The 14,599-nt window shown below is 35.0% G+C and overlaps 1 protein-coding gene across 6 annotated transcripts in view; it reads right to left on the reverse strand.

Annotated features, from left to right (window-relative positions):
- The window catches only part of MYSM1 (Myb like, SWIRM and MPN domains 1), a 40,417-nt gene that overhangs the window by 24,979 nt on the left and 839 nt on the right, over positions 1-14,599 (reverse strand). For all 6 annotated transcript variants that reach the window (XM_059374903.1, XM_059374902.1, XM_059374907.1 and 3 more), the window contains exons 2-8: positions 10,636-10,711; positions 9,047-9,117; positions 7,161-7,238; positions 7,045-7,068; positions 5,874-5,952; positions 3,105-3,203; positions 28-788 (exon numbers count right to left, since the gene is read on the reverse strand). In XM_059374903.1, coding sequence (XP_059230886.1) covers positions 28-788; positions 3,105-3,203; positions 5,874-5,952; positions 7,045-7,068; positions 7,161-7,238; positions 9,047-9,117; positions 10,636-10,711 — 1,188 coding nt within the window. The remainder of the gene's footprint in view (positions 1-27; positions 789-3,104; positions 3,204-5,873; positions 5,953-7,044; positions 7,069-7,160; positions 7,239-9,046; positions 9,118-10,635; positions 10,712-14,599) is intronic.

Raw genomic sequence — 14,599 nt, forward strand, 5'->3', positions numbered from 1 at the left:
AGTATCTAAACTATAAGTCTTCCTTACCACTGATCCAAAATGTAATTTCTAATTTTCAAATAGCGTTCTGGTGTTTTAGCTTGCCGCCCCTCAAAAAACTCAGGAATTGCTTGTTTTTCTTCTTTTTGAATGGTATTTCTATCTATTTCTACTTCTTGTTCTGGTGGCTTAAGCTCTTCTTCCTCATGGCTCTCCTCTTCCATTTGACAGGAAGAATAAAAAAGCATTTCATTATCACACAAGTCTTTCTGAATTTCACAACGCTCTGGAGAAGGCAATGGCCTGGCATCATCTATTATTCCATTTCCATCATGTTTTTCAGAGATTTTCATCAGTTTATTACATTTCTGATCATTTAATTCAACTGATTTTTTGTCACTAATGCTCTGTTTTTCAGTCCAAAATTTACTTCCTGAACTTGGAAGTGCTTCCATCTCGCCTTGCTTTATATTCTGAAAATATTCCTTGGAAGATTCCAATACCTGATTGTAAGCAATAAATTCCCCTTGACTGGTTTCATGACTTTTACTATTAGAAATGTTTAATAAGACATCATTGCTAGGATTCTTTTGAGGATCTTGAGAAGTCAACTCATCTGCTTCATCTGTGATGTCTACTTCTTCATCATCAGATAACTTTTCAATTTTTATAGCATTCAAGTTGGGATCAGCACGTCCCCTTAAACTTGATGGTATCCATGCCTTTGTGCCTTCATCTTCATTTTTAGTCTGAAGATCACTGCCGCTCTTCTGATTAGGTATTTCCCTCTCTGGACCATCTAATTTTACCTTATTAAAAATCAAGATAAAAATCCCCATATTAACATTTAAAAATTTATCAACTGGCACATATATAATAAATACAGTATTATTAAACTGACACGTCAATGGTATATTATACCTTTATTGTGCTTTTAAGGGTTTACAACTGCATTTTAAATGTAAAATATCATCATTTCAAATTTCTATCATTATATTTGACTCATTTGTGGCCAGCTGATTTTATTTATCAAATAATCATGACCTATGACCTTGTACAACTATTACCTGTTTTTCAATATTAAATTTAAAACAGGACTCTGTCTCAAATCAACCACAGAATGAACCAACAACTGTTATACTAAGGTATTCTTTAAGATATTAAAATATTTCAACAGCTAATACCTTAGAATGTCAGATACCTCAGCTGATGATTGTTTATAATGCTGAATAGCCCATTACTTAAAGGAATCTATGTCACATATCTTTATTTAGTAAATTAAATTCATCTTTCATTTAAATACAGATATAATAGAAACAAACTATTTTTCAAAGGTTCATTTAATGTAGCTCCAATGTTATACAGCTTATAATTTAAGGCATGAAATTATCTTCCATATGGACTATTACAGACATAAATATCTAGTCGATGGAGAAAAAAATGACTATCAATCAATATAAATGATTTGAAAAAAATCTTCCCACACAGTTTTCAAAAAATTTTGTACATGACTGGCATACCCAAGGGATTTCAGCCCCTAAAAAGAGCTTACTTACAGATCCTGTATCACAACAGAATCCTAGTATCTAGTATTTGAGATTAATTGGCTTATTATGTAAAGAAGAATAAAAGGGTAGCAGGAGAGAAAAGGAAATTTGGACATATGGCCTGGAATAGCCTTTAACAACCTTGCTATTTACTTCAAGCCTCCTGTTTTAACCTTAAAAATTCAGATATGATTTCATATTATATTTTTTATGAATGTCTCTTTTAACATCACAATATATCCTTTCATCCCAAGTCTTTGAGTAAAACTGACATCCTAAGATGTTCTGCATGTTCTAGTCTGAGAAGCATGGGGACTGGAATAACCGAGTTAAACTTTATTCTCTTCCAGAATACCTTTACCTTGCCAAGCTGCCTTGAATATGCATTGCTTGGTTAAAAAAGGAGCAGATGACTGATATATAATGAATCCATTCCACTCTTTACTTCCCATGCTTAAACGACATTAAGTTATATAAATCTTGTATACAGGATAAAATCCATTATTTGCATTAAAAGAAAACAGCAAATTTCACTTAAGACCTTGTCAAATTCTATATAAGTATGTTCCCAGAACTCAAGCAGAGAAGACATTAAAATTTTCTAAATATCAAACTACATGACTGAACATAGCACAGATTACTTAAAAGATTAAAGAACTACACCAAAACTATGCTTTTCTGAACACTTCAATTTACTGAAGTTTTCATATAATTCTTCAAAAAAAATTATAAAAGTTTCATTGTTATTAAACAGATTTTAGTTTCATGTTAGCATTTATGGTCCCTAAGCTCTAATCATTCCTAAAAGCTACAAGGCAAATCTTCAGACAGAGGTTCTGAGGCTCCTACGATGTCCCGGGTGCCTGCAGGAGGAGGCCCAGCAGAGAAATAGGCTGAAGTCACAGACCGTGGAGTCCTGAGAATATATAGAAGCTGTCGCCATGAGGATGGAGTAGGAACAAAACATTCAGAGCAGGAGCAAGGCCAAGCTTTTGGAACATCCAGTGTCAATTTTGCTAGGAGCTCTTAAACCTCCAAGTAAAATCCAGAAACTTTCCCAGCCTCTCTTACAGCCAGGACAGAGGTAAGCTCTGTGCCCAATATGGGGCTTGAACTCACAACCTCAGAGATCAGGAGTAGCATGCTCTGCCAAATGAGCAGCCGGGCACCTCTAACAGCTTGTATTTTCAAACACCATTCTAGAGCTTGTGGGCTGGTTCTTCTGGACTGGGTGTTGTACTCATATATTGAAAAGACTGGTTTTTAAATCAAACTCTTCTCAGAACTTACAAGTAGGCATCTTGCCAATAAAACAGCAACAAAAACAAAAAAAAGCTACAATGCATATCTTTAAAAAGAAAAGGTATTTTTCAGGAGCACTTAATACTCAAAGCACTTAAGATACGCTTTGAGATTTCTGAACATAAACATGTGTTGAGTACTTTATGAATATAAAATACTTTCACTACAAAAACTTAGAATATTGACATTAATGCCCAAATTAAAGCACTACTTTTGCTTCCTAATTTCATTCATTGCAAATACTATTACTAAGTTGGATATTTATATCCTGCTTACCTTATTTTTAAAATACTGCCTGGCATAACTCTTAACTTGTAAAACAGTGCGACTTCCAATTAGCTTTGCAATTTTGGTCCACCTTCGGCCAAATTTAGCCTATGTTATCAAAATGGAAAAGAAATTGATTTTGATTAACTTACTTGTTAATATTCCAAGCAACTGCACATTTAAAAAAAAAAAATTAAAAGAACAACCCATCTTTATTTATTTTCTAAAGCACACAACAAGCCTGATATATAAGCTAAGACTCTTGAAAGTAAAGCCCACACTCTTGGAATCTGGACTTCTGAAAACTGACCAAAATGATTTAGAAATTAGTTTTCTTTTTACAGCTATCTAAATGAAGATTCTCCACTTTTATGTATTCCTAACAGTATGTATTCATATTGAACATTACAATGTTCCAAATCTAAAAAAACAAGTGCCTGAAAAAGAGGCAGGTTACATTTTCCATTTATAGAATCAACTGATTATGTTCTGGAACTAATTTCAAAATGTCTTTTTTTACCCACATTCCATCTGGCACAATATCTATTACCTGTCCCATAGCAGATACCTTCACTCTACCCAGGTATCACAGAAAACAGACTTCGAAAAACGAATGAATCACAAATGAAGTGACCTGTAGCCAGCACCTCCCTACACCCCAGTACTGTTAAAGGCTTATGCCCGCTAATGACAAAGTTGTGCTGGGGAAAAAACTGAGACGCTGAGAGAGCTCTGCTGTTTTCTGAAGTACAGAAAGGAATGAAATACAATTTTAAAGCTAAAAGGAATTTTTAGGTATCAAGTCTATTATTTGATACATAAATCTTCACAGTTATCTCCACAACTCAGGGAAGCTGATCCCAGGGCCAGATTTATGTAACATTTATAGGTCATGACTTATGGTGGCAAATCATCTTTAAAACCTGACCCAATGATAAGTTAATTATATATTTATTTCTGATATTCATGAGAAAATATGACATGTGAACAATTTCTTAAAACTGAAAGTATTTCTAGGAAAATTCTTAGTAAATATAAATTAAGATTGTTATTAACTAACACTAGCTAAGATCAAATTACTGAACAATTAGTTAAATTTTGTGGGATGAAAGCAAATGAGTAACTTCATAGGATGGAGCACTTTTGGACAGATCAAAGATCTGGACAGAGTATAGCCAGTTGGGATTGTAGGGGCTTGAGCATTATGAAAATTGGAGAGGGTATGTGAACAAGAGGAACAAAGAAAACACCAATTTCAAAATAGAGCAGAGCAGAGACAATTCTATACTCAAAAGGGAGGGAAAATTTTCCTTTCAGTACCACATAATTCCCTTCTCTAAAGCCTGAGAAAATTCAGTGTATAAGCAAACTATATCAACGGGTTAAAAAGGCTGTGAATACACCCAACAGTTCCGTGTAGTTTTGTGGGAAAACATTCTAGGTTTAAAATATCTGTTTATGTATATAGACAGATACCTACATATGTATATAAATAAATACATATTGGCATATATAGGGACAAATATCTCTGGAAGGACATGCAGAGAACAGGTAACAATGGATACCTAAGGTGAAGAGAACTGAAGGCACACACAGGAGTGATAGGGAGACTTAACACCTATAACTTTATATACCCTTTGAAGTTTGACTCATGCAGACATAGCCCCTATCATCACCACCTAAAAACACACAAACCATTTTTGTGTATGTGTATACAAACACATACACACATATATATAGCCTTTGGTGAGGGGCAAAACACCAAAGTAGTTAGCAATCTTAAATAAGTGACTGGTTAATTAAAGTTAGGTATAAAAATGATAATCATGCAACAGAACGAAATACCAATATTAAAAACATCAACAGTATAGGAGAAAACCTCAGGAGGAGATAAAACCTTCAAGATAGTTTATTTATATAAAGACATCACAGAACATACAGAAGTCATGGCGATGTCTATAAAAATACAAACATATTTTATTTCCCATCATCTGTAGAAATGTTAATAATGACATTTCAATTTATATTCATAAAACCCACATAAATATTATACTAATATCCTATATATAATATATAAATCTATGTAATTTCAAAATTAGTTACTGTAATATATGTACCTTAAAGGAAAAGATATAACCTACTCCTAATAATTAGAAAAAAAATTTTTTGAATATTTACTTAGAAGTTTCTTTCTATTCATAGGGAGAATCTTTGGAATTACAAATGGGCATACATTTTTTTCTATTATGTAATTTGTGGATATTTAAATAGATTTCAGAACATTCATGCAAAAGATATGTTTCTAGTCTTCCAACTGTATACACTAAAAGAATATTCAGACTGTGTGCACAATGCCAAGTATCTGAATAAATAAGAACTCAGCTGATTATGCAGACAGTTCCAAATATCAAGGGTTTTTTGTTGTTATTGTTTGAGGGGTTTTTTTTTCCCCAAGAGAAGACATCAGATAAGTAATTTTATCCTTTAATCCAGGTAGTCAATGTATACAGAGCTCAGTATCTCGGGTTTTATTATTACCAAAAAAAAGGGGAGGGGATGAAAATTATCTTAAAATATTGATCCTAGTATATTTTAATATTTTAGTGACTTGGCTGTAAGTTAAAAGGAAGTCTCTTGTACTACAAACATCATCACTACAGAAAAATTAAAGATGTGATCACTGAAAGAATTTTCTGGTCTCCCCAAATTAACCTTATAATTCTATCAATACTGGCTTCTAGAATTATTTTACTATAAATTAAAAATTGCTCTATTTACCAGCCCTTGTTCAAACAGCTCTTTTTCTTCTATCGTCCACTTTACTGAGTAACTGGCTGGTTTTGTAGGAGAGTGTGCCCTGAGGGGAAAAAAAGGAATTGCAAAAAAAAAGTCTGAAATGGAACATTCCATATTTATGCAGCTAAAGGTTATAGATAGCCAAAGGCTAAATTCAATACTGTGTGAGTCTAAGAGTTAAAAAAGAAGAGAAGAAAAGGCTGCAGCCTCTACCTGGGGGACAGATTTACCCTGTCTTGTATACTTATCTAGCTCAGGATGATAGGAGCCCCAAGAGACATAATCCTTGGGTCTGAGTGAAGATAACACTAAAAGACATCAAAGGAAGTCAATGTGGTAACAAACACATACGCTTCCTTAGACTGGACACAAAGCAGCAGGTATTAGTACATTTCCAAATCCTGAAAGGCATGTTAAGTGTTTAAGTTGGCTCCAGAAATATTATCTCTTGATTCTTCCATATAAATCTATGTAAATACCAAGCCAAAAAAAAGAAACTATGGCATTGTTTATTACTTTTGAAATGCAGTCCTTAAGAAATTAAATAGTGATGAAACTCATTAATTTAATTCAAGCAATCCATTCATCTTGTCATTAACTTCTTTGTTGTTGTCTATTTAACAAAATGCAAAAGCCAAAGTGTGCTCACTGCTCAAACCCTTGGCAGTGCTAAATCTGTAAGTCTACCCTTTGAGGAACATAAACATGAAAGTTTATAAACACTAAATAACATCAAATTTTCTTCTATTATAGGGAAAGGATATTTGTAAAACAGTTAATACTTAATTTCTCTAGATAATTTTTGAAAGACATAAATTTAAATTAAATTTTTGTTCAACATGAAAACTAACTGACAAGGTAATAGAAATCAAGTCAAATCCTATTAAATTAGATAGCAGCTTTAAAAAACTTCCCCACAAATCCCTAGGAAACTACCTTTTCCATAATCTAATGGAATAGCTTATATAGGCCCATAAAAGAAATTCTGACATATAAATAATGTCATAAAATTATCTTGTGGCATTCTAACAACTGTATACGAAATTTTGATTTTATATTTTTGTACAACCCAAGGTCAAGAGTTTTTCCACAAGCCAACTATAATTTTTTAATTCTCTTATAATTTTAAAATATAAAATGTGTAAGTACATACATGATTTTTGCTGTTTTCTGTAGACTGCACCACATGAAAAAGAAAATAAGGAAGCTTGTGAACAAGTTTTTAAAAATATAAGTTCAGACTTTTAAAGTGTTAAAAATTGATTTTACCTCTTCATGTATTTTTTATCATCTTCCTTTTGATTGAGCCAGAATTTTTCTGGAAGTGATTTTTTAGATAAGTAATACCTGTGTAATTATTAAAGAAACTTTTAAAACAATAACAAAATCATAACATTTTTATGTGACTTATATTAAGTAGGTACTCACATCCATGAAAATCATACTTGAATCTTAGCTAAATTAATTCTTAAAACCTTTTCCAGATCTGCAAAAACTACAATAAAAATATCTACACTTCACAAGGCTGTTATAGATTAAATACCACATGTGAAATCACATGAACACAGCACCTACACAAAATGTGTACTACATAAATGTTAGCTTCTCCTATATGCCCTATTAGAAGTGGTTAAGAGAAGAAACAGTCTGTGTTTCATTTAATTTTTTCATTCATTTTTCCTAAAGCCTGGGGAATGTAATAGATGAATCTGAATGGCTGTCCAGGATTAACAGGGGAATTTGTTTTGCTAGTTCTAAAGATAACAGAAAGAGTTCAGGGTGTTCTCTACATTAATACTAGTAACAGGTCAAATCGGCCATGGAGCTTCCCTCTCTGACTCCTTAAAACTGGCTTGGTGCAATACTCTTCAATAAGTTTGACATGTTCTTCCCTTAACAAATATTGACTATATATCATGTATGTCAGGTAATACACTAGGTACCAGGAGCTGAGGACAAAGATATAAGAAAACATCCCTGTCCTCTAAGAGCTCACAAACCTCTTCATTATTTCTGCTTCTAAATCTGGAAGTGAACCCATGACTACTTAAGTATTAATTAATTGAGACTTGAACTTTTCAATGTATCAGCTAATACCACATATAAACAAAGAATGTAAAATACCTCAATAATATGTTTCTATCATTAAATGTTGAAAATATTATTTTAAATATAATGGGTTAAATAAAATATCTTATTAAAATTAATTCTATTTGTTTTAAATGTGGCTACCAGAAAATTTTAAATGATATATGAGTCTTGCACTATTTTTCTACTGAAAAGCAGTGATGTAGGCTATAGCTGTGATGTTTGGGGAAAGTAAGAGAATAAGAAATCCTAAAAAGGGTTAACCCATGACAATTAAAGGTAAACAGAAACTCTGAAATCAACATAGCAGTAACAGGGAATAAAGGGAACAGAGAAATTCCGGCTTAAAAGGAGGTAGATATCCATAAAATACAGATGAGAGTTAAAAATAAACCACTATGTATTAGACTATTAATAATATTTACAAAATCATAAAATCAGAAATCATTTTGTTCAACCCTTTCATTTTATATATAAGAAAATGGAATCCCAAAGAAGTTGCCATCATCAAACAGATGAAAGAAACTAGGACAAGAAGGTAGTGACTAAACTGTGGCTAAAGTCCTACAACTTCTGAGGGAAAATCTTCATCCTGCAGTATTTGTTTTGTGCTTTTCACTTAGATTCCTCCCACATAACACCTGTAAACTGGCGGATTGAGAAGTGAGAACTTTTACATATTCTAAGTGTATCTCTGGGTAAATTAACATCTCTGGGTTTTAGCTTCTACAACTGTAGATGGAGGCTCGGACTAAGTGATCTTGGACATGGACTAAAGGTTCTCACTGATTTAAAATGTTTTCTAATTTCTACTCAACATTCAGACAGTATAGACGTGGCTGAGAAAAGAAACTCAAGCATATTGAGTTAGATCCTACACTTTGCAGTAAAACAGAAACAGAGGAATAAAATGCTGCTTATCTCATAGGTAGCTAACACATTATATAACTGCAGTCCGGGGCCAAATAAGGTCCATCTAGTGATAATAGTGGTCTCTTTGGTAAGTCTCGCACTTACAGATTTTTAACCCTAAAATCTTTACTTTCCTCATAATCATTAAAGGATACTCTTCTTCCAACAACATCTTCTCAATGACAGCTCTGTTCTCTTCACTGATGGTGCTATCCAGAGTCCAAGGCTATTAAAGAAGAATATATTTTTCTTTTTACTTACTGCATTTTGAAATTATCTTCTATGTTTCCATTAAACGAAATACATGATATAATGATTACAAGTAATAAACTCCCATTTACTGTGCACAGACATATCTGATTCCCCCGATAACACTGAGAGACAGGTGTTACTACTTCACTGATGCATCTGGACCACCGCAAGTATTTCAAGTGGAGGACTAGAGACCTGACACACAAGACTGCTGGATTCCAAGGCTCAGGCTCCTACCTATGGTAAAGTCATAATGGCTATCAAGTATGAGACATATCAGGTAGCAAACATGTTTCCAAAAGTCACCACAGTTCTTTTTTCCTTTAAGCCACAATCTTTCCTTAAACGATCATACTCATTTTCAACTCTCAAAAATGTTCAGCTCAGTTCTCTTCTCTAAAGTCTATCTAGACTGTTATATCCAACTGCCCACTCCCCAATGTCCACCTGGATATCTAGTGGGCTTCCCAAAGTTAACATGTTCAAAACTCACTAACACATACCTTCACCTGTTTCTCCTTGTGCTTCCAACTTTGTAAACAGCATTATGAGTTACCCAGTTATTCCACGTAGAAACCTAGGAATCATACTGGATTCTTCCCCTTTTTCTCAATCTTGTATCTAATCTAACAAGCAGTTCTATGTCCAAAATATAATTAAAATCTACCCAACTCTGCCAAAACCTCAGGCCACTCTACCACCAACTCTTGCTTAGATGACCACAGATGTTTCCTAATTGGTCTCTGTGATTCTACTCTCGCTTCATATAAGCATGACAGAGCTCAGGTCTGCCTCTCCAACCGTCACAGCTGCCACTCCCCGCTTTCCCACTATATTCTAGGCACTGGCTTTTGAGCAGAGTCTCTGTGCTGCTATTCTTTCTGCCTAGAATGTTTTTCCTCAACTCTTCACATACCTATCCTCTCTATTACCTTTCAATTAAACTATCACCTTGTTTCCTTCAATGACAACTTTATCTAAAATGGGTTCCCCACCCTGTTACTCTCAGCTAGCATCTTGCGTTCTTCATGGTTTCTACTTAATTTGTGTACTTGTTTATCACCTGACTCCCTTTTAGCATACAGGAAACTTGAGAGCAAGACTATGTCTGTCTCGATTATAGCTGTATCCCCCAAATCTGGTCTAAGAATTCAACAACAAATCTGTTGTAAGAATTCAACAGATAACTGCTACATGAAAGAAATGAACCCTGCAATGATCCCCATCTTTTAACGAAGAAGCAAAAATACACAAATCTGGTAAGTTGTAGAGCAAGGATTTATACCTAAATCTAGCTGGCTCCAAAGTAGTTTCCCAACACACCATTTCAAAGTCAAAAGAAGTAAGAATAAGGTTCTTTCATTTTTAAAGTAAGAAAAATGTTTCCAGTATACTACCTCTATAACTGCTGAGAACTAGCACCAAGTAAAAAAGAGGTACTCCAGGCAATGAGTAATAGCTTATGCACTGCATATTTTCATGAAATACTTACAATAAGACCATTCTCAGTTCTCCATGATGAATCAAGATAGTGATCTTGTAAAACAGATGCTGTACTTTCATCACTTCTGTAATAATTAAGAAAATGGGTAAAAAGGTGACATTATACCAATTAATAAATACTACTCACGTAGCACAGGAACTGGCAGGACACAGATGTTAAGTAAATATTTTATTCCCTTCTTCCCTTAACAAACAGACTTATTGCAGAAATGCCTACTCGATTTCTTTAACCTTTGGAATATAGAGTGGCTTTAAGCAACCACTTCACCACCGCAACCAGAGTCTGTTCACTTCTTTTGTTTCCCAAGAATACACAACTTCATGAAGAAAAAAAAAAAAACCCCGAAAACAGCAACCACAACATACTCTGTGACCATGAACCAACACTTCAGAGGTCTTTGATGACACCCACATGTATATAAGAATTCCACTTTACAATCAATTCTCTTAGTTATATCTAAAGCATAAAAGTCACCAATAACAGCACTGCCCTCAAAATGAAAAAAAAAAAAAATTGACGAGCCAAAATAGAAAATACTCAAGTACAAAGAAAATTTGATGGTTTCTTTTTTTTTTTTTAAGATTTTATTTATTTATTTGACAGACAGAGATCACAAGTAGGCAGAGAGGCAGGCAGAGAGAGAGAGAGGAGGAAGCAGGCTCCCTGGGATCATGACCCGAGCTGAAGGCAGAGGCTTTAACCCACTGAGCCACCCAGGTGCCTCAAGAAAATTTGATGTTTTAATAACAATTTATATAATAAAAAAATTAACTTGGGTTATTTGGGGCCTTTTCTATGTTCAGGAGGGATTAAAACTTTGTTAATTCTCATTCCTTTCCCTGAACTAATAAAAACTCTCTAAAGTCACACCTGTTCACTACTTACACAAAAAACCTGAATAGTTAAGTTTTGGAAAGCCCAATCTATGATATAATTAAGTCCAATATTTATGTCTTGAAGTTACAAGTTTCCTAGAAAACTACTGACTTTTCCCAGACCTAGTCTAGTGGTAAGAATTTTGTACCTCTTAGACTGTAAAAAGGTTTAGACTTTTGAATCGTCAGTTAGTTCTACAGTGGTTATTATAAATTGTGGGACTAACAGATTAGCTACAATAAACTAAAAGCAGTAATTTCTCTCAGCTGTTGGTGGCAAAAAGGTTTTAATTCAGGTTTTAACTCTGATTTTGTAGAGGCTGACAAGAATACTAAATAAAGGATTCTGAGACTTGTATCAGCAGAAGGAAACCTCTGCTTATGGAGGTCTGCCAAGGTACAGGAGGGGGACTAGTATCACTTCCGGTGGGTTTTCTGTTTGTTTGTTTTAAGATTTTATTTATGTACTTGAGAGAGAGAGAGACAGAGAGAGAAGGGAGCACAGAGGGAGAGGAAGAAGCAGACTCCCCACTGAGCAGAGAGCCTGACATGGGTCTTGATTCCAGAAATCCCAAGACCTAGGCAGAAGGCAGACACTTAACTGACTGAGCCACCTGGGTGCCTCTCAATTCAGGATTAATGTCTTTTTACAGTGTTCCTCAATAAGGATTAGCAATTTCCATACTTCTGGTGTATGCCTCTGGACACCTGAGTCTCCATAGGTAGCTTAAATTAACATGCTTAAACCTTAGCTGAGAAACTCCTCTCAAATCTGCTACTCTTCCATTGCTCCCTATCTCAGACAAAGGATATGCATCCCCCTAGTTTCCCAAGTCAGAAATCTGAGCCTGCCCTTATTTTCTTCACAGTGTATTCAATTGGTTGCCCAATCTGTGGGCTCCTACCTTTTCAAATCCAGTCCTTCCACTATATCCATGCTGACCTTTGAAGTCCTGTAGTTTCAGAGCCAGCTTTCCTGCGTAAGTGTATAAGATAAAGCTAACATGCCATTCATTTTCCCTTCTTTATCTTTTTCCACTTATCCCCATTTGGCCCATCTGTAAGTTTTACTGTTTCTTACCCAATTAGAATGTTAGTTCTATGGGAACAAGGAGTTAGTTTGATAACTGCTATATACCCAGGCCTTGGCAGAGAAGAGGTGCTCAATCAATATTTGTTGAATGATTAAAGGAACAAAGTAGGTGGAGCATGAATCATCCAGGTCTGTAGGAGTTAAGGAATGAGGATTTTCTCATCAAGCAAGTTAGGGATTGAAGGAAGTAACATGAGATCTGGATGTAAGAAAGACTGGTCTAACTTCAGTAAATAGAAGGGGGCCAAAGAGATAGGGAGCAGTTAAGAGGAAGTGATTATATAAACACTAGAGCGGTGACAGTAATTCAGACCCAGGGAACAAGCACTGTGAACACCAAGAAGTGAATACATTTGAGAGGATACTTAGAATCAATAGGACTTTAACAACTAATAGGATAGAAGAGGTGGAAGGAGAGAGGTAAGGAAAAGGGATAAAGTCTCCATCTGTGCCCTGAGTTACTGGGCGGATGGTGCCATTTTTTGAACTAGCGAACTTGGAGGAAGATGGCAGGTGTGGTAGGAAAAGTTTATAAGCTGAAACTGAGGTGCTTGTGGAACATCCAAGAACAGAGATTCAGAGTATTAGATAAATGGATCTAAAGCTCAGGAGAAAGATTTGGGTTGGACAGATATGGAAAACTTCAGCATGTATTAAGCGCAATTTTAGGAAATTCCATTTTTCTTATGGTCAAAATGGTTGAACATTGGCAAATTTTGTATGATCCAACCTAACAGAAATTTCAGGCTTGAGAGATCGTGTAACCAGGGACTATGTGGTTTGTTTTGTCTTATGACAAAACCCCTTAAAAACACTGATTTAAAGCACGAGCAGGAGAAAAGGAAAATGAGGAGGAAAGGTAGAAGTGAAAGGGAAACCAAGGTTTCAATGCTACCTTCTAACTTTGGTACCTAGAACTTAGCATGTAATTAAAAGTGTGTTTTCAATTAATCCTCAGGAGTTCCACAGATGTTATCACTAGCTGTACCTACACACTTCAGGGGGCACCATTCACCAGAATATAATATTAATGATGCTCCTTGGAGTTGGAGAAGACAAAGGCTCTGACCATCAGGAACCAATAACCTTTGTAATCCAGCTTGCATGAGTCTAAGATGATTGTGTCACCAGTAGACCTAAGGCTGAGCACAATAGCAAGAGAAAGGAAAGAAAAAGAGAAGGCAAAAAAAATTAAACATGATCAGAAAAATAAAGAAGAACCTATGGAAAAAGGGGAGAGCCAATGCTCTGAGATGATCTTCTGTGTTTCCAAGGCTAACTCACTTCTCTCTGGACTGCAGTTAACCATCCCTGCCCACTTAATCACACAGACCTACTGAAAAGTAAATTAAATCATGCATGCAAAAGCACTTAATCAAGATTAACTTGATAACCTGATCTACACAAATGTGGACAATGACTATTAATAAAAGTTCCCTACTAATCTAAATAGCGTTGGACTGCTTTTCCTACAGATCCGGGAGAGAATGGCTATACGAATTTAATTACTCCTCACATTTTTATAGTGTTTTAGAGTTCAGCAGAATTTTAAATCCACTATCTTAATCCCTCAGGGAATGGTGGGTACTGTTCTCCATAATTTACAGAGTCCCTAATATTAGGTTGGACTGTATGAAGTTATCATTTTTTAGGTTAAAAATGGTCTAAGATTGGCCATTCCACATGGTTCATTCAACCTAAGAGACTTATAAGGAGGTTGTTCATATGTATAAGCAACATAACTGGCCGAGTTTAGATCTGAGGTATTTTGACTCCTGACCAGTCTAGGACTCTTCCAATTCTAAAAGGTGACTGGGGAAGCGCATTTTAAAAATAGTATGTATCAATTTCTTACTTGGAAAGCAAGCAAAGGGCTAGATCTCTCACGCTGGATAATGCTTCTTGAAATCACACTGGCCTGTTCTGCAGAAATCTGTATTAAGTAAACTGTGACCCTCACTAAGTCTTCACCATAATCTCCATG

This window comes from Mustela nigripes, chromosome 14 (assembly GCF_022355385.1).
Source record: "Mustela nigripes isolate SB6536 chromosome 14, MUSNIG.SB6536, whole genome shotgun sequence".
Taxonomy (NCBI): Eukaryota; Metazoa; Chordata; class Mammalia; order Carnivora; family Mustelidae; genus Mustela; species Mustela nigripes.